General features: G+C 47.2%; 1 protein-coding gene across 1 annotated transcript in view; it reads right to left on the bottom strand.

Annotated features, from left to right (window-relative positions):
• Window positions 1–487: 487 nt before the first annotated feature.
• The window catches only part of Tbc1d9 (TBC1 domain family member 9), a 113,420-nt gene continuing 86,435 nt past the window's right edge, over window positions 488–27,472 (bottom strand). Inside the window, exons 10-21 of the mRNA XM_005369548.3 lie at window positions 24,813–25,027; window positions 20,506–20,623; window positions 19,024–19,309; window positions 18,120–18,249; window positions 15,809–15,907; window positions 15,563–15,631; window positions 13,940–14,180; window positions 9,979–10,044; window positions 9,023–9,109; window positions 4,371–4,445; window positions 4,175–4,278; window positions 488–2,507 (exon numbers count right to left, since the gene is read on the bottom strand). Of these exons, the coding sequence (XP_005369605.1) occupies window positions 1,791–2,507; window positions 4,175–4,278; window positions 4,371–4,445; window positions 9,023–9,109; window positions 9,979–10,044; window positions 13,940–14,180; window positions 15,563–15,631; window positions 15,809–15,907; window positions 18,120–18,249; window positions 19,024–19,309; window positions 20,506–20,623; window positions 24,813–25,027 (2,207 nt within the window). The 3' untranslated portion in view covers window positions 488–1,790. The remainder of the gene's footprint in view (window positions 2,508–4,174; window positions 4,279–4,370; window positions 4,446–9,022; window positions 9,110–9,978; window positions 10,045–13,939; window positions 14,181–15,562; window positions 15,632–15,808; window positions 15,908–18,119; window positions 18,250–19,023; window positions 19,310–20,505; window positions 20,624–24,812; window positions 25,028–27,472) is intronic.

The raw sequence follows: 27,472 nt of genomic DNA, 5'->3' as shown, positions 1-27,472 counted from the left end.
GCAGCAAATGTTCTTAGCTGCTGAGCCATCTCTCCAACCACAAACATTCTAAGTTAGGTAACTCATAACAATTATCTATTCTTTTTGTTTCAAATATTCTTGGAATTCTGCATTGTATTTCCTTTAAAAAACTCTCTCTGTATTATTTCTATATGTAGGTATTTGGGGGTGTGTTCTTGTGTATGAGCCCATGCCTAGATGACCCATGAACGTTTGGAGATTCTCCCATCTTCACGCCCCTTCTCACCTTACAGCACTAGAATTACAGATGCCACCACTACAGCATGCTTTAGAGGTCCTGGGGATCAAGCACCGGTCCGTACCCAAATGTACCAAGCGTTTAACCACCGAGCCATCTTCTTAGCTCTACACAGCTTCTTATCTCAAAATAGTCACCCATTCAATAATTGTCTAATGATAGCTTCCCTATAAAATTGTCAGAGAAACAGCGTGGGCCTCAGGCAGAAATTCAGGAGCGGAGACGCGGTCACTTCTGAAGCATTTTAATTGTTCACATTTACCCTAGTTGAGGTTCATACTACTTCATTTGACAATTTAAAAATCATTCTGTAAACAAGGTAAAAAAAATTATAGCTCCAACAGCTAAATGAAGGACGCGTGTGTAATAAAAGAAGGGAGTGTGTGGGAAAGTATGTCAGAACAAGCAAAGGAACCGTGAGCGTGATTGCGAGGCCAGAGTAAGGGGGCGTTTCCTGGCCTCTGAGATGAACAAAGGCTTAAGGGTACAAAACGAGCATGAATTCAAAGTGCAGGTGTGCCAGCGTTGATTTCCACATCCCTTCAGCAGATAGAGCATTCTATTCTGTTCTAGAAAGTGGCAGGTTCTGTTTTAAACATCTAGTTACGTTGTCTTGCAGAATCCCTTCACTGCATACATAACATCTACACTGACTTATGGAAAGTTGGTCATACGTGATACATGATATAGTTTCTTGACTCTACAGAAAGTATGGGAATGGCGAAGGGCATTGTTTTGTTTTTTTGTTACTTTTTTTTTTTTTTGCTGTATTTTCAACGAGTAACAAGAATCTAAAGACCCAGATGAGAAGCGTCAAGACTTCTAGTCCTCCAAAGACAAAAATTGAGACAAAAAGCTGATCCTGTTGCTTTCTGGCCCAGCTGACAGAAATAACCAGAGCAAGTTGTCAATGTCCACACAGATCAAACCTGTCATTCCAGCCTCGTGTAAACATTGCTTCCATTTTCATAACTGCTTGGAACCTAAATGTGTCCTCCTTGAAGGGGAACCAGTGTAGAATACGATTTTTGGATAGAGGATTTTTTATGAAATATATTTCAAATCTTAAAAAATATTTTTAAGACTTACTAAAGTAGTTCAGGATTTACCCAGTCAACAATCCCCTTTCCTTCTGAAAACAGCCTCGTGTTTGCATTGCTCCATTTCTAACTTTATTTCGGAGCCCGAATGCACAGAGCACGCCTGTCTGTCAGCATCAGACAGCACTGGTTTTACACCACAGATACAGCCGAACAGCAAGAGTACTAAGTTATAATACACATATCACTGACAGGTTGGTTTTTATGGGGGGATTCACTGAATAAACTAGATTCTGGTCACCATACCCCACAGGCAGAATGCTAGTGCCTTACTTTGGGGGTGTTTATCTATTTCTCACCAGTTTAAATTGTATTACATTATGAAAACACTAGGCTTCAAGCCAGGTACTAATAAATATTTAATTTAAAAGAAAAGACCCCCCTCCCCCAATGCAGACGAACATAAAAACTCCTTTGCCTGTCTTCCCCTATCACCCAGACATGGCAGAGATTTCGTAGTCACTGGCCGAGGTGAGGGGTTTGCCCATCATACGAATGTTCTTTGCACTGGTGACTCTGGCCATCATGCACACTGGCTTGTCAAAGTACCTCACCAGAGCAGGCTCGGTCAAGAGTGAGGCCAGAAACTGCTCGAAGGTGATGGCCCAGTCCTGGTCTAGGCTGCTGCTCCCGGGTAGAGCGGCTGTACCCTGGACGCTACGCACCAAGACTGTGTCCTCCCCAATGTCTTCACAGTGCAATTTGTCCTCCTCGTGGGAGCCGGCACTCAGCACCGAGTAGGACGACATGGAGCTGTCGTCCTTGGTGTCATCATCAGAGATGAGCATGGAGGAGCAGGCTCCATTGTCCCTGGGCGAGGAATCCTCCAGTTTAATATCCTCCATCTGCCCTCCCAGGGAGTGTTCCTCACTGTCAGCTGCCAGGCTGGCTGGGAGTGCTTCTGCCGATTCCACCGTGTAGGGCTGGCTGGGCCCCTTCTTGGGGAAGAGCATGCCCGGGAGGGCCTGGCTGCAGGGTGGTCCGGTGACGCCTTCCTCTTTGGCAGGCTGGGTAATGAAGAACTTGCCCACTTCTCCGATTTCCAGCAGGAGGCTGGTCACTGCAGCCGTGGCGTGGTACAGCTCCTGCTCGTTGGGATCTTCGCTGAACATGTTGTACATGGTCTTACAGAGCTCGATGAACTGGCCCTGGAGAAGGAGTGGGGGAGGGGAGGAGTTAAGAACAAGGACTAAGCAAGTATTAAACCACAACTCTTTTTTTTAAATTTATTTATTATGTACACAGTACACAGTATACTATCTGCATGTGTACTTGCAACCCAGAAGAGGGCACCAGACCTCATTACAGATGGTTGTGAGCCACCGTGAGGTTGCTGGGAATTGAACTCAAGACCTCTGGAAGAAGAGTCAGTGCTCTTAACCGTTGAGCCATCTCTCCAGCCCCTAAACTATGACTCTTAAAGATCCCAGGAAAATGCTCTTTGGAGAAGGGATGGACCTAGTGTTATGGTCTCTTTATTAGTCTATTTCTTTTTTAATTCAAAAAAATTCTGAAATAACCATGAAACTAGAAAGATGAAATGGTAAAGGCATTCATAGACTCATCACCCAGAGTCTGACTACAGCAGAGCCTGGGAAGACGGCTCAGTCTCCCAAGCACCCACATTTTAAAGGGTGGGGAGGTGTGGTGGCATGTGCTTGCTCTCCCAGAACAGGGGGAGACAGAAATCGGTGAGCCCTTGCGGCTCACTGGTGAGCTACAGGCCAGTAAGACTGTCTCAGACATACGGTGGCTTTGCTCCTGAGGGGTGGTGGCTGAGGCTCTCCTCTGGCCTCCGTTTGTGTGTGTGCACACGTACCACATGTGTGCACCTGTGCACACAAGGCACACCCGTCACACACAATAACTAAACTACATTTTGCTAAATTTTTTTCTTCTTTTGCTGCTGCCCCCTCCATTTTGGTTGTTTTGAGACACAGTTTCACTATATAACCCAGGCTGGTTTTAAATTCATTATCTTGTTTTCTCTGCCTCCTCAGAACCGGGACGACGCATGGGCCACTATGCTAGGCATTACACCCTGTTTACTTTCCTTTCTTCTCTTTTTCTCCTTGCTGAAGAATCTTAAGGAGGCAGCAGACTCATCTCGTCTTCCATCTCTGAAGTTATGAAGGTTTCCCCAAGGTTTAGCTATCATAGCCTTGACCGGGACAGAGCGCCTCACTTCCCTGTAAGGAAGCAATGCTTTCACTCTAACCTGGTGCCCTGTCTGTTCCTGAGCTGGAAACCCACCATTTCACGATTTTAACTGTTTATATCCCTCCTCTAATAGGAAGATGTGTTAGACATTTCTACTGCTGAACACAGTGAAGTGGAAACAGCCTGAACTTGAGCATCCAAACGGAATTCTACTGGTAGGAGTGGATGGATGGACTCCCAAAACTGAGTACTTCGTTGTTGAGAGTTTCTTTTAGGAGAATGTTTTCTCGAGGCTGAGCACAATTTTGACGGAAAAAAAATAAATGCAGACAGGACCGGAGACGAAGCTCAACTGCTGAGTGTTTGCCTGGCAGACTCGAGGCCCTGGCTTCTGGGCTTGGTCCTGCACAAACTGGGTGTGGTGGGCACAGGCCTGTAACCTTAGTGCTTGGGAAGTGGAGGCTGGAGGTCAGAAATTCAGGCCATCCTCAGCTACAAGGTGAGTTGGAGGTTAGCCTGGACCACACATCCTGTCTTATAACAACAAAAATAACAACCAAAAAACCCCAATACCCCAAACCCAAGGAGATAAGAGTTAAGGACCCCAAGCTCTCACTGTTTTGGGGAGTATTTATTTTATTATATAGACTCTTACCTGATTCAACTTGGGCAAATCCTTTGCATTTTTTGACTTAGACTTATTTTCTGCAGTCCAGAGTTTCAGATAATTACGGTTTTCTTGAGAATTAGCCCTCTTCCCTACAAAGCAAATGCCAAGAGGTGAGTGTTTGTGGGCCAGGAAACAGGAACTCAGGCGGCAATCAGGTAACTAGAGAGGAAGACAGCCGTACCTTTGTCCTGCTTCAGACTCACTGTGACGAAGCCGTCTTCCGCGCTGTGTTTGCTTCTGCTGTCCAACCCAACGACTACCGGACATATTCAGAAGAAAGAAGGGTGTTATAGAGTAAGAAACAGGCTTATCAGGAGAACACGAATATCCTACAGGCACACTGGCATGTTTCAGCAAACAGAAATTTAAATACTGGCTGGGGAGACAGTTCAGCTGTTTGAGCTATGATGCTCTTGTAGGGTCCAGAGTTTGAGTCTCAACATCCACATCAGGTGGCTTAAAACTGCCTGTTACTCCACACTCATCACACACACACACACACACACACACACACACACACACACACACACAATGAATCTTTAAGCCGGGGTGGTGGTGGTACACGCCTTTAATCCCAGTATTTGAGAGGTAGAGGCAGGCTGATCTCTGTGAGTTTGAGGCCAGCCTGGTCTACAGAATGAGTTCCAGAACAGCCTCCAAAGCTGCACAGAGAAACCCTGTCTTGAAAAACCAAAAAATAAAAATCTTTAAACATAAATACAAACATAAAATACCAGTATCCCATGTCAGATAACTTGTTTATCAAAGTGTATTTCTGGTATCACATGACGTATACTTATACTAAACAATTATTTTTTAGAAATTTGAATTTGACTGGATGACTCATAGTTTATCTGACAACCCTACCCCTGGATGAAGGATGGCCCCAGATTTAGTTCTCACAGCTGGGATTTATTGTACAATGAAAAATTAAAACCCCATCTCACTTCTCAAGTGTGCGCAGTGACTTGAAACAGAATCAAGGAACGGACTGTCCCAGGGACACGGGATGCTAGTGGGAGCCAGGGGAAGACATGTTCTCCCTCGTAATTTGGCTTCTCTAAAATACAGTGTTTTAAGAGCCCAGCCACAACTTTGTTTTCTTCATAAAATTGGACATTGCAGGAGCCAGCAATGAGAAACAGACCACCCAAAGGAAGTTCTTCCAACCATTATCACCTGCCAGAGTAGGACTCAGCCATGATAACCCTAATGGGGTCTCAGCAGTTTACTCTGAAGCAATACCTGGTTGCAGGAAGGACCATAAACTAAGATTATCTGAGCACCACCCAAGAACAGACCATCTAAAGGAAACGCCTAAGGTTCCAACTGTTGTAGATAGGACCAACTGCCAGCACACTCACCAGGACACCCCTAGACAAATGTCAGCCAATTAGGGGTCCTGAACCTCAGAAACCCCTCACCCCCACCTTTACTACTATAAAAACCCAACTCTAACTGAGCTCGGGGCTCTCCGTTTATTCCAATACATTGGACATGTGGAGAGACCAAGTTTGCAAACTTGTATAAAATAAAGGCTCTTTGCTTTTACATGCGGGACTCGGTCTCCTTGTTGGTTTTTGGGGGACTTGACGATCTGTGCAAAACAGACATTACAGGACACACACACCTGGAAGCCAAGAAGTACAACACCCTCAATTCTGGTGGAGCTGACTGGCTTCAAGAGTGTGTCCTGTATTTCCTCACCTACCCCAAAGGGGGCTGGTTTTTCAAGTTGCCTCGACATGTGACTGAGGAACTCTAACCTGATTCATGAAAAATCTTCAGGAGACAAATAGACACTTGTGATATTTAATCCATGGTTGAACCCGAGCTGTGGTTATTATGCAAACGTCTGAAAACCATGCTTAGAAAGTTATGAGTTTTTTTTTTCTCCCAGAAGGGGTGTGAGTTTTATTACTGAGCACGATTTGATGGATATAGGATTCAGCGCAGTGGAAGCACTTAGGAGTGCAGGGCCTGCTCTTGTCCAGGGGGTCACAACTGGTGATAAATTTGACCCCATAGCTATCAGGAATGGACCAGCTCTCAGCTACCACATCTTCAAATTCATCTGCATTAAGTTGGTGAACCCATGCTCTTCAGGGATGTGGCTCTTCTGGTGACCAGGGTACCTGAGCCTGGATCTATGGTGGCTTTCCCCTTATTCTGCAGTTTGGTGCAGATGGACATGGTGACTGTAATGATCTGTCCTGTCCCTTTAAGAGACAAGCCACACCCACCAAGACAAGCTGATCTTCAGCTTCCAGTCTGAGTCCCTCCCTTTTCTGTCTTTTTCCCAGAGAGGTAGCTGCTGCTGTGACTTCCCCTCTTCCCCCACTCTGTTTCTCTCTCTCTGCTCTTCTCCCTTTCTCCCCTTTCCCCTCCATAACCCACTAAATAAATATCCAACCTCACTCTGCATGGTGTGCCTATCTGTCTGTCTCTCGCCTACCACATGGCTCTCTGCCCAGGACCAGCTGTCTTCAGAGACCTGCGGTGTGGTCTCATGGCATGCCTATCTATCTGACTCTCATCACGGGACTGGCTGCCCAGTGAAGGTCTCTCACCCACCACGTGGCTCCCTGCCTGGGACTAGCTATTCCTCATGGCCCACTGCAGCCACTTGGGGAACTGCGCTGTCCCTGCCTCAGACTGGCTGCTCTCTGGACCCACAGCCCACTGCCACTTTGGGGGACTTGCAGCATGGTCTCAGGACCCACTGCCCGCTGCAGCCCCCTGGGACCTACAGCATTTTACTTTTACCATAACAGTGACCTCTGTGAACTCTGGCCATGGTGCCATGGAGCTTCTCAGTGGCACTCTGCCTGCTGTCTGGAGCCCTGTCAACCATAGCACAGGAAATCTCCTTGGTGCCTATGACTGGAAAGGGTGGAGCCTCACTTGAATATGAAAGCCATCTTTGTCACAGCTCTTTATTAATATCTGTTGGGACAGACACAGGTGGCCTCCAGGGCCTCGGGTAGAGTTGGTCATCTTTACCTGACACTGTGTGGTCAGAGTGGGACTCCATCAACTTTTGCCTTCTTCAATCCCAAGGCAGAAATCCAGATTTTGGCATCAGAGATACTTTGGAAGAGGAAGACTTTGGGTATGGTTTATTCTCATAACACTGTAACACAGTATGTTGGCGGTGGGGGTGGTGACCCATTGGGACAAGACGATTTTTGGTGGGCATCAGAGGAAAGGAAGACTGTTTTTAGAAAAATTCTAATGACATCAACACTCTCACTCAACTTTACAGAAAATATAATTAACCAAGCACATACATAAACACAAAAAGTTTCAGAGACAGACTGCCTTTAAAAAAAAAAAAACAATAAAAATGGGGGTCGGCAAGTTGAGCTCAGCAGGGAACACATCTGCTCCCAAGCCTACTGGCCTGACCTCAATCCCTAGGACCCACACAAGGAGAGAACTGATGCTGGCAGGTTGTCATCCACACATGGTTTGTGGTACACACACACACACACACACACACACACACACACACACACACAATTTTTTGCTTGTTTGTTTCTCTGTTTCTTGTTCGTTTCACTGTCCTAGAACTCGTTCTGTAGACCAGGCTGGCCTTGAACTCACAAAGACCCACCTGTGTTTGCCTCCCAAGTATTGGCATTAAAGGTGTGCACCACCACCTCCCAGCCTATCTTGTGTGTGTGTGTGTGTGTGTATGTGTGTGTGTGTGTGTGTATGTGTATGTATATAGATGTATGTATTTCAAAACATCCAACATGAAGCAGCAGCACTTCTGGAGTTAGAAAAACACTCTGAGAAGCATTGTTTAAGGACATTCCATAGTGCGGTATGTGACCATCTCAGAAGCTTTTACATAAGAGGATCCTCTCTGAAATGGACATCCCTAACAGGGATGTTAGGGATGCAAATACACAGCTGGCCACGTGAAGAACAGTGGGTGTGCTCAGGACTGCATGAGGGGCTGTAACTACAGACTGATCTCATTAGGTCTCCAGCACCCCCGATCTGGCAACTATCATCTCCACTATCCACAAAGGAACTGGGGCTCTGAGGCAGGATTCTGCCTGTAGTTGCCAAGGTAACGATATGCAGAGTTAGCCCCCTGTCGATACCTGCTCCTCAACAGTACTGTGGACCACAAGACAGCAGAGTCTGCTTCCCTTTCCTCTAGTAACCCTGGGCACACACCCGAGGGTTCGAACCAGGCCTACACTGCACTTGTTCAGATACAGCAAGAATTAAGAAACAAATTACCAAAACAAATAACCAAGCCCAGAGGCAGCGGTGTGGAGTGCTGGACCCCAAGGCAGAAGCCACAGGAGTAACGCATGCCTTTGGAGAGAGGTGCAGTGAGCCACGGTGTGTATTTAGGCCAAACTGCATCCTCACAGACCAAACAATCACACAGATGAGGGGTTGGCAAACTCCTGAAATGGGCCAGATGGAACTCCATGGAGGATTGGTTCCAGGACCATCTTGTGGACAGCAGAATCCACAGGCACTCAGTTCTGCTGTGCACTTGTGTGCAATCTAAACACACCCTCCTACGGATCTTAAACTGTCTCTGGGTTGCAACTAATGAGATGTAAATGCTGTGTAAACAGTTGGAACACCCCAGGGTTTAGGAAATGAAAACAAGGAAAGAACGGGGCTGCACATGTTCAATCTAGAAGCGCTGTTTCTGACTGAATATTCTTCAGTAAACAATTGGCTGAAATCTGTGCCATCCTCAGAGCTGAGGTTCCAAATGTATGCTATGCACACCTCATTTGTTTTAAAATGTGAGTTTGGGGATTGAACTGCAGTCCCTGAGGGAGAAAGGTCACCTACCATGTGTGCACTCTGGGGTGATGTCTTCAAAGAAGTATTGAGTGGCTTCAAAGGCAGAGTCGGGCTCGTCTTGATCGGAGGATGGCTCTGTGGAGAGTGGTGGGCTGTGACTCAACACTGTTTCCTCACTCAGGCAAATGATGGGGGGAGGGGTAGGACCAAAAATGAAGTTATCCAAGAGGGATGGAGGACAGAAGCACCTCAGAGGCCTCTGTGGGCGTCTCCATTTTGTCTTTAACCCCACACCTGCATCCCTGTGCGTTTTCCTCTCTGTCAGGGAGATTTCCCAAAGACTTTGAAATAATACTTTCTGGGCCAATTGTAGGACATTGTTTGCTACAGACACCCACATTTACTCCCATCCGCCTTCACTTTTATTGTCTTTAGTATCTGATAGACTGGTTTAGAACTGAGCCCCAGGCCTCAGCAGCAGGACCTTTTGGTCCCAGCAATGTTAAAACTGCTTCTCAAGGCCGGGCAGTGGTGGCGCACGCCTTTAATCCCAGCACTCAGGAGGCAGAGGCAGGCGGATCTCTGTGAGTTCGAGGCCAGCCTGATCTACAAGAGCTACTTCCAGGACAGGAACCAAAAAGCTACGGAGAAACCTTGTCTCGAAAAAAAAAAAAAAAAACCAAAAAACAAACAATAACAACAACAAAACAGAAGCCTCCAGCATCTCTTTTTTTCCCTTGGAATGTTTGTGTCCCACCTGCCACCAAAGCCTCTGCACCCTTTCTCTTGAAGGAGGTGTGATGTCTTCTATGAGCTCGGCTCATTTCTGAGACAGGCAAGTGAGAATCAAATCAAGGATATCCTCCTCCAGGAACGCGTGTGAAAACCAGCAACTCGGCCTGGCCTTTGCGAAAGGCCGACAGGCAGACAGGTACCAGCAAAGGAAGAGACAGAGAGTCAGGTCCAGGGCGCCAGATGCACGCTGTCCTGCGTGGGCCACTTACCTGGCAAGACGTGCATTTTGTACAGGAGTTTGAGTTTCTCTGTGAGATCCCCATGGCATGCAGCACCTAGGAATCATGGAAGAACCAGTGTGAAATGGGTCCTGTGAGTTCGTGATGTCCCCAGGCTTAGAGAGCTCTTGTAAAAGTCTACTTTTTATATAGTGAACCAAGGCATTGTGTGACAAGAGTTCTGCCTAGGACCTACTTGGGTTTAAGACTCTCACACCAGGAGGTTTGGTTCCAAATGTTTTGTTCTCACTGTGCACTACAGGAGAGTTGGCCTTTCCTTGTCCTCAGTTTCCCCTTTGTGACACTAGACAGCAACAGAAAAGTCTACCAATGACCCTGACACTGAGATCCCAGGACAATAAAACTATATATATTAATACACACAATGATTTTAAATGTATCAGCTAGATTAATAGTTTTATGTAGGCCAGGCAGTGGTGGCGCACGTCTTTAATCCCAACACTCAGGAGTTTTATGTATTCTAAGTGAATTATTAATGGAAAAGAAAAACTGGACCTTAATATCCTAAACAACTATGAATTCAGTAATAAAAGAAGAACACATTTAAGATTAACTCTAAATTACTCAATGCTTTTTTTTTAGTTTCCTGAAATGTTTTAATTTTGTTCTAACCTGCATTTTAATTTATTCTGACTTTATAAGGTTCAATAAAAAAAAATCCTGCTACTTTCCTCTGAGTTACTCCTGAAATCAGAAAATCTTTTAGAAATATATATTTAAGTCCCCGAGGATGAGACAGTTCAGAAGAGGGAGTAAGGACTCGGCATCCAGGTGGGAAAGGACGTTACGGTTATGCAGTCTCTGCAAGTCATCTGATTTCACTTAGCTTTTGTTTCTTTCACGGTCAACAGCAACGTTAACAGTAGGCAGGTAGACCCAAAAGGTTGGTATCCTTTGTTGAACCTTGACCTCCAGTGTGATGGAGCCATTGGTTTCGAGGGGTGAGTAGGTCAGGAAGGTGTTGACAATGTGATTGGTGTCCTTACCAAAGGGACTCCAGGGGCGATGCTTGCATTTGCATCATGATCTACACAGAGAAGGAACTGTCTACCGTAAAAAACTGACTTGTAATCCATTGTACATACTGAATGTGATCCACTGTATAAACTGAATGGGATCCACCGTATAAACTGAATGAGATCCACCATATAAACCGAATGGGATCCACTGTATAAATGGGAACGGGATCTACTGTATGAACTGAATGTGATCCACCGTATAAACCGAATGTGATCCACCGTATAAACTGACTGTGATTCACCGTATAAACTGAATGGGATCCACCGTATTCACTGAATGGGATCCACCGTATAAACTGAATGGGATGTTCCCTTGATCTTGCAGTTCTCACCCTCTAGGACTGTGAGCCATTCATTTCTCTTGTGTAAAAATTACTCAGTCTAAGAAGCACTTTGTTCAAGCAGCCGGAACTGAGTGAGACAGGTGACAGTGACTTTTACTCAGTGTGACAGTAACTGCACAAGCTGTGTCCATGGGCTGTTGGAATTCTTTGCCTTAGGGCAAAGTAAAAACATACATAGAAAGCACTGGCTCAGTGCCTAGCATGACAATACTGCAGGAGTGTTAGCCTTCGTCAGTTCAAAGCAGTTTGCGTTTATACACACACACACACACACACACACACACACACACACACGCCTGCCTGAAGTGTGTGTACAAGGCTATATCTAATTACAGTGAGAGACTTACTTAACCCAAGAGGACTTTCCCGAGTAATACACTTCCAGCTTCCTCTGGCCATTATTTCTGCAGGGGGTGGGTGTTTTCTGGAGGCATTACTGGCTCTACGCTGGTCTTTCCTCTTGGCCCGGATACACCATTTACAGCATATGGTGCAAGGCACAATTGGTTACTGCTGGCTGTCAGTTTAATAGCACCTACATTCACCTGGGCATCTAAGAGGGCGGTTCTAGATTGAGTTCACTGGTGTTGGAAAACACATCCTAGATATTAGTGTTAACATGATGTGGGGTGTGCGGGCTTCCAGACTAGATGAGGGACAGTGGAGCGAGCATTCATTGCCCATGTCCCGGACATCTCCCAGAGAGCTTCTCTCTGTGCTGATCAGACCTGAACCCACTCAACTCCAAACAGACAAAGGTCATGTCAAGTTAGAATCAATTAAGCTTCTGTTTCCCTGCCAGAGAACCGGCTCGTCAGAAATCACGTGGCCAGAAGTCTGCTAACCTAACTGATGTGCTTGGTAAGCCCCCGGCCCCTGCCGCTTCCTCCCTGCACTGCCTCCCACGGGCTTCTCAATGGGGCATTAAAAGCCACATATGCAGCTTATGTGATTAATCAGGGATGCAGATGCGAGAATTAGGTGCATTTCCCCCTTGCTTGTCTGTCCTCCTTCCCCTTGCTTCGGGAAACAGCTGACCTGTGACATAATCTCCGGGGCTGTACTCAAAGATCCCCAGCTCCCCTGCATCCTGGCTGATTGGGGTCAGGGGAACCCACAAGGTTGGAGTCCCAGACTGAACAGGGGTGAGACAGCAGCTGAGCTCCTGACTGCAGGCGCAGTGTGACCTGTCGATGCTTCACGCTCTTGCTGCCAATGCTTTCCCCACTGTGATGAGCCCCAAACTGTGGGCCAAAGCAAGCCCGTTAGCCTTAAGTCAGCAGTTAGACATTCTGTCACAGGAGCGAGAAAAAGGACGGACGCAAAGGCACCATATGGGCAGACCTCGAGAGAAATTCTCTGGCAGCCAGACACAAAATACACCCCAGCCTCACATCAAGTGGGCCAAGGTCTCCTACCATACATTTTCTTCATCCAATAATAAGGCCAGCAAGGTGGATAGGGTGCCCTGCTTGTCAGGTGGGTAGTGTGTGTGCACGCTTGTGTGCATGTGTGTGTGCATGTGTGTGTGTGCACGCTTGTGTGCACACTTGTGTGCACGTGTGTGTGCATGCACTCGCTTGTCCTAGCTGTGGGTAGTCCTTTAGCCAGGAAACAGACAGGAAAGACTTCCACTTAGACAGTGAGATACTATAATTTTCCAGTCTTTTGTTAAAATAAATTTAATGTTACTTAGAAAATAACATAAAATTACATATTAGAAAGGTTTACCTATGGGCAATTATTTTTATATAGGACATATTTTTAATTATTATATTTGTTTTGTAAAACAGAAGCATACAGCCTACCATCTAGATTATTGGTTCTCCACCTTCCTAATGCTGTGACCTTTTTAAATACAGTTCCTCAACAATAAAAATATTTCTGCTGTGACTCAGCTGTGACTTTGTTGCCATTACGGATCACAGTGTAAATATCCGTGCTTTCCAGTGCTCTTAGGTGACCCCTGGGAGCCCTTTGACCTCCAAAGGAGTTGCGACCCACAGGTTGAGAACTACTGACCTAGATACTCCTTTTTCTCTGGGAAACCTATAGTGTTGGACGATTCCATTAGGATTTTACTGCCGTATGCATTCTCCATTAATGTATTTTTTTTTAAAAAAGCCTACATCATGTTAATGACTTATATCTACGGTTGTGTATGTATGTGTGTGCATGTGCGTATGTGTGTGTGTGCCACAGCTCTTGTATGAAGGTCAGAGGGCACTCTTGGGGGTTGGCCCTTTTCCTCCACTCTGAAGACTCTGGGGGATTGAACTCAGATCATCAGGCTTGGCAGCAGGTGCCTTCACCTGTTGGGCCACCTTACAAGCACTCCGATAATATATTTTGAACTCATGCTGACGTCTGTCTCATGTAGAAGGCTGTAGATGGTCCATATAATACAGCTGTTAACTAAACACGACCTTACAACCAGCATGTGATCCTTGTCTGTGCTCCTCCTTCCTCTAGACCCAGTGTAGGGCCTCCGAGGGAAGCAGAGAGGAACCCCAGGTTACCACGCCATTGACCCCATCCAACTCATGCAAGAATATCTCACCGACTTACTCAGGCCAGAGACGAACTCTCGGAAGTTAATTAAGGAGTCCCCGTTCTCATCTAACAGCTGGAACAAGCGGGAGGCCAGCACATCGGAGTGAGTGCCGCACGCCCAGGGAAAGAGAAGCACGAACATGCCCTTGAACTGCTCAAAGTCGATGCGGTACTGCTCCAGGTAAGGCAGGCTGGGGTCGTGCCTGTCCAGGGCATTGCTGCTCCCGCCCCAGTAACAGCTGGTTAGGTGTTCAGCCTAAAAATGACACAGAGCGGTCACTCCCACTCATCGAGCTCCAAATCACATAGTGTTACCCCTGGCACGGCGTTAGGTCTGCAAGCGTGTGCTCTTTCTGTCATATGCAGGATGCGAACTTGAGAACCCAGATGTCTAAGAGATGTCAGGGATAGAATGAAGAGCTTGGCCAGCGACAGCTTCCTGATGCTCTGCACAGAAATCAATGCCTCATTCCAAGAATGCGGGACCATACTACACTGATCTATCGAGTCAACACACAAAAAGAGAGAGATCGTGGCGCCCTCTAGTGACTAAGAGATAAGAAAGCACATTTGCCTTATTTTTTAATTAATTAATTAATTAATTTATTAAAGATTTCTGTCTCTTCCCCGCCACTGCCTTCCATTTCCCTCCTCCTCCCCCAATAAGGTCCCCCTCCCTCGTCAGCCCAAAGAGCAATCAGGGTTCCCTGCCCTGTGGGAAGTCCAAGGACCACCCAACTCCATCCAGGTCTAGTAAGGTGAACATCCAAACTGCCTCAGAAGCAGAAGGAGAGAGAACGAGCAAGGAACTCAGGACCACGAGGGGTGCACCAACACACTGAGACAATGGGGATGTTCTATCGGGAACTCACCAAGGCCAGCTGGCCTGGGTCTGAAAAAGCCTGGGATAAAACCAGACTCGCTGAACATAGTGGACAATGAGGACTACTGAGAACTCAAGAACAATGGCAATGGGTTTTTGATCCTACTGCACATTTGCCTTATTGAGCCATGATAGAAACTTTCTGGAAGTAGAGGCTGGCTGAAGGAAGCGTGTCAAGTCTTGTTTGGACCCTCTGTTGGTGTATTTCTGTCCCCTGGCTGCCAAGATGCGGTGACTTCTCTGGTCCAGGCCCCTTTACCACAAAGCTCTGTATTACCACAGCCCAGGACTGAAGAGCAGGCCAACCACAGCCCAGCAGACTTCCGAGGCAACAAATTCAAACTAACCAGACCTCTTAACAAAGCAAGCTTCTTCTTCTAGCTACATAGTGTTTTTCTTTAAGGGTGACTTGGGGCTTAGAAAAAGAAATTAAAAGAATTCCAGGTAGAATTTGAACTTGATCACCACTATTCTATAGAGTTTTAGAGACCCAGGTTCTGTGTCTGAGGTCCAAGAGAAAAACCCATCTGGCGAGGAAATGAGCTAAAACGTCAACTTAAATTAGTGCTAGTAATTGATTTGCTTTTCTTATTAAGTATGACAGCTTTGTTCTCCGGGCTCTGCCTTCTTCCTTATGCATACTGGGGACCCATGGAACTCCTGGACCACCTAACAGAAAGATTCAGAAGTCCTAGCACAGTCAGAGCAGGTTCTTTCATCTCTTTGCGTGGACTTGAACTTACTTTGAAACTTACCTTGAAAAGAGCGTACAGTTCTTCCAGCTCGTCGATGGTAAATGAGGTCTCTGTCACGATGGTCCGTACCTATGAAGCACAAGCACAGTGACCCCAGCACACTCACAACATGCCATGCCATGCCCAGAGAGCCTCTAAGCTCTTCTTTCGAGTTCTGTGAAGCTGGATCTGAGGAGCCAGCAGGAATGTGCATAAGAAGGGGGAATCTGAGGTATCCCCTCACCCCTCACCCTTCTGAGGACTTACCACGTTGCGTTTGGTGGTGTCCTCCAGGGTCTGGATAACTTTCAACCTCTGCTTGAATCTCATCTGTTCAATCAAATCTGCCCGGATTGTTCCGAATTTCTGGAAAGGAGCAAAATTGGTGTTTCTGAAAATATGTACTAAGGTACACAGGGACACCTGCAGATTGGCGGAAATGTTCACGACAGGATAAAAGGCTCTCTCCACGACAGTGACCTAGACTAGATTTTACATGGGAAAGCCACTTAGGGACTCCAGAGATTCTCCTCACATATCAGAGGCAGAACTAAATTTCAGTCATGTGTGTTTTCCTTGCGTCGACAGCCTGTCTGGAAGGAAGCTCGGATTTGAGGCTGTGTGTGATGGGAAAAGGGAGCGCCTGCCCCCAGGCTGAGGGATGTAGAGCCTGGGAGGAGTGTTTGTCGATCTCCATGCTTCTTCAACAGCATCTGCGGGGCTAGAAATCCACAGAGGCATTCGGTGAGCTGGTCGTCTCTTCAATGCTAGCCTGCCTAGCACTGCCTGCACGTCCTTCCGTCTCAGAGAAGAAAGGAAGACGTCACATTTATTTCCACTAAACAACCAGTGCAGGGGTTGGTAAGGATTGTCATTAATGATGAAGGGATTCATTTAACGGTGGCTGAGAGAGAGAAGCTCCCAGGGGAGGGAAGTCTTTGGGTCCCAACAGCAGCTCAGTGAGCCTCTACAGTGACTGTGGGGGTGGGTGATGGCTTAGCCAGGGAAGGGCTTGCAGCTCGGGGTTGAGGATCTAAGTTCTAATCCCCAAAAGCCTCACAAAAAAAAAAACAAAAAAACAAAAAAACAGTACTTGGAAGACAGAGACAGGAGGATTTATAGATCCTTCTGGGAAGGTAGACAGAGTATGGGGCTCCATGTTTAGTAAGATCTTGTCTCAAAAAAGTAAGGTGGAAAGCGATTGGTGGACAAAAACTGACATTAACTTCTGGCCACCACATGCATGTACACACACACACACACACACACACACACACACACACACGTAACCATCAAAGGCCAAATTTAGTGGCACAGGCCTTGCTAAGATTTTCTAGGATTCAAGAGGCTGAGCTAGGAGGATTAAAAACTTCTGGGACAGGGCAAGGCGGTGCAGAGGTTCCTCCATCTTGTATTCTTGTTGAGGCCTATGCAGGATTGACTAGAATTTGGAATCCTTGATGGAGAACCCCATGGAAAATTACCCAGCTCTATTCTAGAAACCCAAAGTCAGGATGTCCCAACTAACTTATCTAACTTACTTTAACCTGCCTGTGTGGAACCCCCTATGCTAACTAACTATCTCAGTGTCTGTTAAACTGTTTGCTTCTGTGAAACTGCCAACCGAGATACCAGGATGTGGTTTCTGCCTTTAAAAGCCCAGTGACCTGGACAGTCGAGGCCACACCTAGCTCCTTGAATACCTGGGTGTGGTCCTGGCTGACCGGAATCAGGATTTTTCAATTGACTATAAATCGTGACTGAGTGGTCATCTCTAGTGAGATACTGGTAACAATGAAAGGATAGCCCAAGAGACATGACAAGACTTTTTCTCAGGAAAAATAAATTAAAAATACATAAGTAAACAACCGTCGTATCTGGAACTATGTACTTCGTGGGATTTCTAACTAGTGTGGAAATGAGGAATGAGTCATCTATGAAGCTTTCCCATAATGGCTCCTCAGTCCACTGAGTGTAAATCTGACATGCTTTTAGATCATGTGTCAAAGGGCCAGAGCTTGTCATACAACACGTTAAGGCTCACGAGAAATCCCGGAATCCACTCAGCGTCCATCTCTGAGAGCAAAACTGTTAGCTCATAGGCAGTTGCCTGCCTCCAATAACCAATTCTCACAATGTAAAAGGGGACGGGCTTTCTGTCTGTTCCCAGACTCAAGTCTAAACTTAATCCCCAGTTGCCACAGCACTGACAGGAAGGGTCTTATCTGCAGGAGTTTAGGTTAGAAAGGATGCTTTGGAAAGGGCTTGCAGAAGCAGGTTCTTTCTCCTGAACTTCTGCCCCTTGAGGACATGGTTCCTCCCACCGGCAGGACATGGATGGTGTCCAAGGAAACAGAAAGATGAAGCTGTAAATACATAAGCACCTGACCCTTAGGCTTCCAAGGCTCTAGAACCATGAGAAATCCATCCTGTCTTTTTGAAGCAGTTGGACTGCTGTATCTATGATGACAGCGCAAGCTGGACCGAGACGGTGGGAGAGGCAGTGTGGGACCCATGCCCGGCTGAGCTGGGTAGAAACACTGGGCACTGTTATCCCGCAGCTGGGAAGCACACCTACCTCGTAGGATGTTCCTATGAGTCTGAAGATGTCCACTGCAGGGTAAGGCCCCACGTCATCACTGAGCAGCGAGTGGAGATGAGGGATGGGAGGCAGGGTGCTGTCTTTGTTGGTCACACTGTCTAGGTACCTTGGTTAAGACATGAACCAGCTATCATTGGAAAGGAACTGGAATGTCTCAGTTATAGATCTGAGATTGTACCTATTAAATCAAAAACCTAGAGATTTCCTTTTTCTGTTGTTTGTTTTTCTCTTCCTCTTTGAAGTCCTGGGGATTGGATCTAGCGCCTTCTGCATGCTAAACAACTCTATGTCCCCTTTCTATGTTTTATTTTGAGACTGGTTCTCACTAAGTTGGCAAGGCTGGTTTTGAATATATGATCCCCCTGCCTCAGTCTTCTGAGCAGCTGGATTACACTGAGCCAACACCAGACCTGACTAAGATTTTCTTAACAGCAGAAACAAACACCCTTTCCCTTTAAAGAAAAAGAATATTGGGCTCGAGAGACGGCTGGGGGCTAAGAGCACTTGCTGTGTGGTCCTGAGGGCTGGAGTTTGGGTCCTGGCACCCCTGTCACAAGCCAGATGCCCTGCATGCTGCAACTCCAGTTCTAAGGGCGACAAAGACAGAAGCCAGGAGGATTTCCGGGGTTCGCTGACTTCCAACCTTGTCAGGGAAACTTGAGTTCCAGCTTCAGGGAGGGACCCTGCCTCAAAAGGCTTGGTGGTGAGTGATGGACGAAGAGATGCCCAATGTCCTCTGCATACGCTCAAGGGGCAGCTACCCTCATAGATATTACTTTAAAAAATGGAAAAGAATATGTCCTTGGTCACACAGGATAGTAGGTCTTTTGATCAATTAAGTCAAGCTCATTAGGTGGCCTCAAGGTCAGACACAGCTTACCTTCCCAGAACTGTCATGGCCTCCCCATCGTCCTTGCAGTTGAGAAGCTTGTCCACGTTGGCGTCCAGCACAGCAAGGGCCAGCTGGAATATCACCTTGATTCCTTCATAGAAGAAACAGTCCACGACCACCACTGCACTCTCAAAGGGCATCACGCTGAGAAACAGCGTAAGGAACCACGACAGGGAGATGGTAGAAATCACGCCCAGGTCCTGCATGCAGTCGTACAGCTGTGGGACATAGTCTCGTGCCAGCTCCTCGAAGACTCCCTGGTCCACCAGGGCCCCTGAGTGGGTGACAGGACAGGATCGGTTAGCCCTACATCTTCCTGGAGAACCAGATCAAATGGATGGGCTGTGTTCGACTTTTGCTTCTGTTGCTACGATAGAACGTCCTGAGGAAAGCAGCTTAGGAGGTCCAGCCTACAGGTCCAGGATACAGTCTATCACCACAGGGAGCTCAAGGGATTAGGAATTCAGCCTACAGGTCCAGGATACAGTCTATCACCACAGGGAGCTCAAGGGAACGTGAACCTGCAGCTCTTCACACCCACAGACGAGCAGAGAAAAATGAGAACCTTTATGCTTAGTGCTCAGCTAGCCTTCTCTGTGCCCGCACAACCCAGGACCCCAAACAGGGAATGGTGCTGTCCACTCAGGCTGGGGCTTCTTATGTCAATTAAGGCAGTTAGGAAATCCTCCTCAGATATCCCCACAGGCTCACCTGATCTGGACAATGCCTCATTGAGATTCTCTTCCCCTGTGAGTCTGGGTTATGACAAAGTGACAGTAAGAACTGACCATGGCACTGCTAAGCCCTTGTTTAGCTGTGGGGTCCCAGGGCATGAATTGCCTTTCAAAACTTTATTTTTTAATAATTATTAATTTATTCTGTCTGAATTTTTGCCTGTAGGCTGGAAGAGGACACCAGAACTCATTATAGAAGGTTGTGAGCCACCATGTGCTTGCTGGAATTGAACTCAGGACCTTTGGAAAAGCAGTCAATGCTCTTAACCTCTGAGCCATCCAGTCCTCAAACATTCTAGCTGTTCACGTTTACCACTGGCTTGCTGACGCTTTAAGCTGGTGCCACACGGGTCTTTTTCCTGGATTTGGAATCACCTAGGAGACACACCTTTTGGCATTCCCAGGAAGTTGTTACTGGAGTTTAACTAAAATGTGAGGGACCACCCTGAATGTGGGCATCACTGTCCTAAGGGCATGGTCCTGGACTAAACAAAATGGGGACATCAGACTGAGTACCGACATTCATGTCTCTGCCGAGCGGGACCCAGTGTGACAGTTGCCTTGTGCTCCCTTTGCTGCGACTTCCCCGAATGGTGGACTGTAGGGGAAACTCAGAACCACAACAAACCCTTCCTCCCCTAAGCTGGGTTTTGGCTCCGAGGAGATGAAGTAACATGGTGCTACAGTCCTTTTCCCAGTAAGACAGGCTAAGGTGTTTAACCACAGCCACACACACCTACAACTCTGGTATTGTAGTAGTCGGGAAGCATCCGCTCACACAAGGCCACGAGGAGCCAGAACGCCTCCTCCTCCTTGGCGTAGAGAAGCAGCACTGAGGTGACGATGTTCATGGCCTAAAGGGAGAAGAGAGGAAGTCGTCAGCCACAGTCCACTTACAGCGGGTGGATTTTCATAGACGCCATCTTGTTGAGGGGCTATGCCCACGCTGAGTTACTCCAACCTAGAAGCCAGCAGGACTTCAGGGCATGCTGTTCGGCAAGCAGCTTCTGACTCCGTTTTGAGAATGCAGGGTGATTTGTGCCCCCGCGTGAACCCTCAGACTTGAGGACACAATGGGAGCAGCTGACACCCTGTTTTCTGACACCCAGTGAATACACACAGGACAAGCAGGCAGAGGGCTCCAGGTCGCCCCAGGGTTATCCCACTGTTGACAAGGCTGACTGGTCTGCTCCTCCACCCTCCCTCCCATGCAGGCTTGCCTGTTTCCCTCTACAGCTCTGTCGAACCTGTGACCCTCAGCACCTGATGCTATGGCAGCAGCTTCCTCCTGGCAGCAGAACTGGGTTCCTTATCAACATAGGCTCTGTTTACATTCATGTCAGTCTGTGACTGAAAACAGAGACTCTTCCACTGCCTCTATAGCCCTCTGGATCCATTTCACAGCCCAGACAGACTGACTGACTGTATGATGTTTCACATGAGAGTTAATAGTAATCAAGATTGGAATTAAAACCTTGTATTAAGGGCTGGAGAGATGGCTCAGAGGTTAAGAGTACTGTCTGCTTTTCCAGAAGTTCTGAGTTCAATTCCCAGCAACCACATGGTGGCTCACAACTGTTTATAATGAGGTCTGGTGCCCTCTTCTGGCCTGAAGGGATACATGCAGGAAGAACCCTGTATACATAATAAATAAGTGTTTAAAAAACAGCAACAACAACAAAACCTTGTATTAAAGCTGGGTCAGACTGCCACGGAGGTGGAAGGAGCTGGCAAAGTGCTACCATCAAACCCCCAACACCTTGTGGATTTATTGTTATTCAGGAAATTCTGGAATTATGGAAAGACACATGTGTGTTTGTCTATGTCTTCGATATAGTTCACTCACAACATTGCCCAGAAAAGAAGGAAGGAAGGAAGGAAGGGAGGGAGGGAGGGAGGGAGGGAAGAAGGAAAGAAGGAAGGAAGGAAGGAAGGAAGGAAGGAAGGAAGGAAGGAAGGAAGGAAGGAAGGAAAGAGAAGGAAGGAAGGAAGAAAACTTAGTCTTTCTTGCAGGTGCCAATAAACTCCCAAGAAAAGCCAGACAAATAAGCTTAGGATTTCCATGCCACAAAAGCTTGCTGAGTATTCTGCGTTCTGTTTGCTTAGGCCCTTCAGAATGGAAAGTCCTCGCAGCGATTGCCCAGGGTCTTCCCTGGCAGCACAGTTTACCTGAGTCAGGCATGTGCAGGCAAGCCCTGACCCCAGAGCCTCTGCCCCAAGCCTGGTTAACAAAGCTCTCAGCCTGCTAAATCCTTTCAATATTCTTAATCCTTAACTCAGGGGAGGTAACTATTTCCCTCTCACCTCCCACAAACAGTTCCTATAACCAAGTCCACAGGGCTCCAGGCTGTCCGCAGAGAACAAGGCGACCTTTCAGAACTGGAGCCCTCCTCCCTTACTTCCATCTAGGAAAAGATGCTCGGATGAACAAAGGTGATTTAAATTCCAAAGTAACCAGATTTTATTAAAAGATATTATCAGAAAGCCCATAACCACTAAGCGGCTCAACGGTAACCGTCCCTTAATTAAAAAATGAAGATCAAAAGATAAAAATGAATTCTATTTTGTCAGAAGCCAAGTAGCTCCTGGGTTTCCTTTGATCTTCCAGAAACCAATACCCACTCATCAGAGTTGTGCAATATAAATCCCCTAAAAGGTGTTTAACTGAAAAGGTTCTTTCTTGCAAGCCTTATTGTTCCAAGGGAAGCGGTTATTAAAATTCCACTTGAGAATTAGCCTGTGGGTTCTAGTCCAAGGTCACAACCAAGGTCAGTTCCTCAACCATTCAGGCAAGACAGAGGTCCATGGCTCTAATTTCTCATGGGTTCTGTATGAGACGTGAGAGTCGGGGGAGCGACGAGACAAGCTCACCAGCAGCCTTGAATGCTGCCACCAGAGAGAAAAAACAACACTGTAAAGTTAATGAATGGACTTGAAGATACATTTAAATTAAGTACTATTAAAAAGATAAATGTAGCATAGGGAAACAGGTGTGTGTGTGTGTGTGTGTGTGTGTGTGAGAGAGAGAGAGAGAGAGAGAGAGAGAGAGAGAGAGAAGAAAAGAAGAAAAAGAAATGTGTGTATACATGTACATGTAGGAGAAAGATGAGTGTGCCTAAGAGTTATGTCTCCTTCAGCTTTTCCATGGACGGCCCAGAAAAATCCACCAATAATGTGGTCTTTGCATCTGGATCAACTGTCTTGTAGTTTCCCAATGTTCACTCATGCTCGAGGTACCAGTACGAGACATTATTTTAATTTTGTGTGGACGATATTCTTTTTGTTAGACTGCGTTAAAACATTCACTTCAACCTGTGTTAAAAGCTGTAGGTTCAGTGGCGTAAGCGGTCATGGCTTAAGAAGACTCAGTAGGGCACTCCTAACAAGCCTGGCATGCAGCCGAGTATGTGCCCCCAGGATGCCCTGGTAGGCAGGTCAGGGGTCATCAGAAGACCCTCACTAGTCAGTCCCTCAGCTAAGGACGGGAACTGCGGCGCGCCGTTGGCTCCCTTCTCAGGCAGTGGTTAGCCTTCATGGTGGTGGTGCTCCTGGGGGGACCTTGCCAATATCCGGGGGTGTTAATCTTCGGAGCAGGGGTTTATACTGTAGCCTGGTGGGTGGGAGTTGGAGATGTTGCCGAACAGGCAGCAGAGCACTGGGCAGCCCCAGGACCAAGGATTCCCTCGCGGCAGAAACAATGCGCTCCCAGTGAGAAGCCACTCTGCGCACTTGGAGATGATGGGAAAGCACGCGGTGTGCAAGGTGTCGGACTGGAGTTACCGCCCAAGATGGCCTTGACCCCACGGGAGTTTACTGACGTCTATGCCCCTCAGGGCTTGTATTTCGCACACACTGTCCTTAAATCTCCTTTAGGTCGCAGCTCCACTCACACTGGGTACAACTGAAACAGAGACAGGGCTTGCGAGCCCGGCCATGGGGCAGATGGAGGCTCAGCAAAGACAGTGTCACTGTTATTTCTTAAGTACACCAGGGTCGTTCTTTTAAAATAGTGCTCGCCCAGGACCATCTGCCCATCTGGCAGGACTCAACACTGGCTGTGACCTTGAGCTGCCCCCTTAAGCTAGCTGCCTGCTGGAGGCAGCATCCTTTGTGGACGGTTCTGATGGCTGGACCAGCTCTGGTGAACAGATATTGACGTCATCATGAATTTTGCTTATCACTAAAGGTCTGGTTAGCATACTACTTATCTTCGGGGTATTAGGGAACAGCACCCCCTTAGCTAAATTCTACTTTGTGTGGTTGAATGTCTCCTAAGCAGATCATTAACAAAAATCCTTTACAACATCCGTTGGACCACGTTGAGTTTCCCTACATCTCTCTAATCCACAAAGTCTGACGGTGTCAAGGTTGAGGGACCCTGCTGTAGTGACTCTATTAGCGCAGATAGAGCCTTCCTGTCCTTTATCTGCTGGCAAACACAGCAAAAGACATGTTTACTTTGTTAGAATAAATGTTAGGCAGGAGGCTAGCTCCGCAGAGGACTGACCAACGAGGCCCTAAGGACTGGACATGACGAACGTTGGGTGGGTCAGCGTGGAGTCTCCCAGACAGAGGTAAGGACCAACAGCTGATAGCGGAGCAGCCTAGCCAGCTCAGAGGCCTCCAGGAGAAGAGGTATAGAGTGCTGTTGCTGTTTCCCCACATAAACTTTTCAGCTTTGGGGTCCTTACCCCCATATGCATACCCCGGCTTCCCACATGTCTCCTTACAGCAGACTGGAATCTGTGTAGAGCAGTATTTTGAGAAAAAGCAGGCCCTTTTCTAAGAGCGATCACGCTGAGGGAGGAAAGATGGCGGGAGAACCTGGAGAAGCGGATTGCAAGTCCGCTGCCTGCCGGGTTCCGGGCCATTGCTGCAAGGCTGCATCAGCTCTGGCTTCCTTGCTTACTCTAAACTCCTGGCTGGTTGATCTGGTACAGGATCCCATCTGAATGCTCCGCTGTCAGGATCATAGGAACTGAGGTTGGATCAAGATCGGAGGACACTTTGAATCCTCCTCAGACACAAGATCATGGCAATTACCTGGCAATACCCTATGTTGGGATTGCGGAAAGCATAAGCCGTTAACACTCTCCTCAGCGCGGCGATGCCCATTTCGTTCTGGAAGGCTGGGTGTTCTGGGAGGGAGCGGTGTAAGTCTCTCTCAATCTCCTCGGTGGCGAGATTATATTTTCCCATAGACTTCTCCACTAGGTCCTCATAGTACCCGGGGTGTGTGGCCTTCTCGTTGATGGCCCCTGGGAAGCACACAAACAGGACATCAAAAAAGCTGAAGTCCCGCTCTCCCGCTCCAGATAGCATGGGCTGACTGAAGCTCTCCTTTCCCACCCATCAAAGGAAACCGAAAGAAAGAAAATCACCTTGCAGGGTGTGTTCACTGACGGCTAGACTGGCCGGTTGCCTGTGCCCCCTTCCCTCTCAGTCCCTCAGCAACATGGCTTCTCCACCTTCCCACACGAGCTAGAGGGCCACAAAACTGCGATCCCAGCTCACACAGAATGCTGAGGGCTGACACGGGGAGTTAGCCAGGCTGAGCTCTCACTCTGAGTTACCCTCTTTGCTTTTAATTTAAGAGATTTGTTAAAATTTCACTTGGGAAGGAGGAATTCCTCCCAGGAGTGCCTGTCAATCAGCTGCAAAGCACGCTGCAGTGGTGCCAGTCATGTAGAAGGAAGTGGAAGAGGTAAGGGCTTTCTAACGCTGCAGGAGGGGCAAGGCTGAGGGTCCTCCTAGTAACAATGGGTCCCTACTACGGAAGGGGAGCCCTTGGATGATAGGCAGGGGCTGCAGAATGGGGCAAAAGTTGCTGGTTTGAGATATTCATGTTAAGATCCTTGAAGACGGAAAACCCTTCTGGAGTTCAACGTCAGTGTGGATTCACATCACCATCGGGAAAACTGAGCTCCCACACGCAGAAGAATGGACTGCACCCTCGCCTCACACTACGGTCCCGATCAACACACACGGATCACAAGCCAAAAAGCCACCAGAGGAAGACAGGGAGGACATTTCTTGACAGAGTAGGTTTTGGATATGATATCAACCATATCCACAGGCAGTAAAAGCAGACACAGGTGAGATTGTGTAAGCTCAAAGGCTTGGCTCGTAAAAGAGAGTGCAAAGGAGACAGACAAGACAGAAGAAAACACAAATAAGCCATGCGTCCAGTAAAGAGCAATTTATCCAAAATACAAAATTATACCAGAAATTTGGGTGTCTCAGTAAGGGTGCTCCTCACGCAAGCCTGGTCCCTGAGTTTGATCTCTGGAAGCCAGCGCAGAAAGAGAATCAACGCAAAATACATTGTTCTCTGACCGCCACACGTATGCTGTGGCACACACACACACACACACACACACACACACACACCAAATACACATACTAATAAACAAAAGAATAAAAAAAAAAGCAGGCTGGAGAGATGACTCAGCAGTTAAGAGCATCTGCTGCTCTCGAAGAGGACCCGAGTTCAGTTCCTGGCAGCCATGTCAGGCATCTCACAAGTACTTGTACCTCCTGCTCCAGATGATTTAATGCTGTGTACTGGTCCCCAAGAACACCTACACGAATGGCAAATACACACACAGACGCATACTAAAACATAAATAATACCAATACTAATATTTTTTTAAATATACAGGAAATTCATATAAAACAATAGCCAAAAAAACACAAAGTACGAACAAACCAACAAAAGCCCCATCAAAAGCAGACCAAGAGACAGACACTATTCAAAAAGGGACATAGCACTGGGCAACAAGTACTGAGAAGGTACGCCCATGACTGATCACTAGGTAAATGGAAACAAAGCCAAAATAGGGAAAATGAATATATTAAAGATGCACGCCGGGCGATGGTGGCGCACACCTTTAATCCCAGCACTCGGGAGGCAGAGGCAGGCGGATCTCTGTGAGTTCGAGACCAGCCTGGTCTACAGAGCGAGTTCCAGGACAGGCTCAAAAGCCACAGAGAAACCCTGTCTCGAAAAACCAAAAAAAAAAAAAAAAAAAAGATGCAGGATAAATATACAAAAATAAACTCCATGTATATATGCTAGCAGTGACCAACTGTCAAATGAAAGAAAGCAATTCCATTTCCAATAGGATCAAAAGTGGAAATATTCAGAAGCACAATGAAATAACGGCCAGACTTAACACATTGCCAGCTACGAGCAGCTCAAAGAAATGAACAGAGATCCCAACAGAAGCAGATCCTCTGCCACAGACTGGAGCGGCCACCATGGGAACCCACACCACACTCACCTGCAACCCAACCCAGCACCCATCCAAACCACAGGAGGCCTTGCTCTGGAGACTGATTAGCTGACCCCAGACTCTCTGGAAATGCAAGTGACCCTACTGGCCAAAACGATCTTGAAAGGAAAAACGGTTTTTGGAGGGCTCACATTCCTTTGCCTCACGACTTACTACAAAGTTACGGGAATTGAGCCTGTGAGATACTGGCATAGACAGATATATAAATCAATGGCTTAAAACTTGCAACCTAGACATAAATCCCCATATTTGCTGTCCTTTTTGAGGAGTTAGGACAACTCAATTTGGGGAAGCAGAGCCTTTTTAAGAAATCAGGCCAGGCTGGGCAGTGGTGGCGCACGCCTTTAATCCCAGCACTTGGGAGGCAGAGGCAGGCGGATCTCTGTGAGTTCGAGACCAGCCTGGTCT

Source organism: Microtus ochrogaster, unplaced genomic scaffold, assembly GCF_000317375.1.
Source record: "Microtus ochrogaster isolate Prairie Vole_2 unplaced genomic scaffold, MicOch1.0 UNK51, whole genome shotgun sequence".
Taxonomy (NCBI): Eukaryota; Metazoa; Chordata; class Mammalia; order Rodentia; family Cricetidae; genus Microtus; species Microtus ochrogaster.
This window is presented reverse-complemented; position numbering and strand designations above follow the sequence as displayed.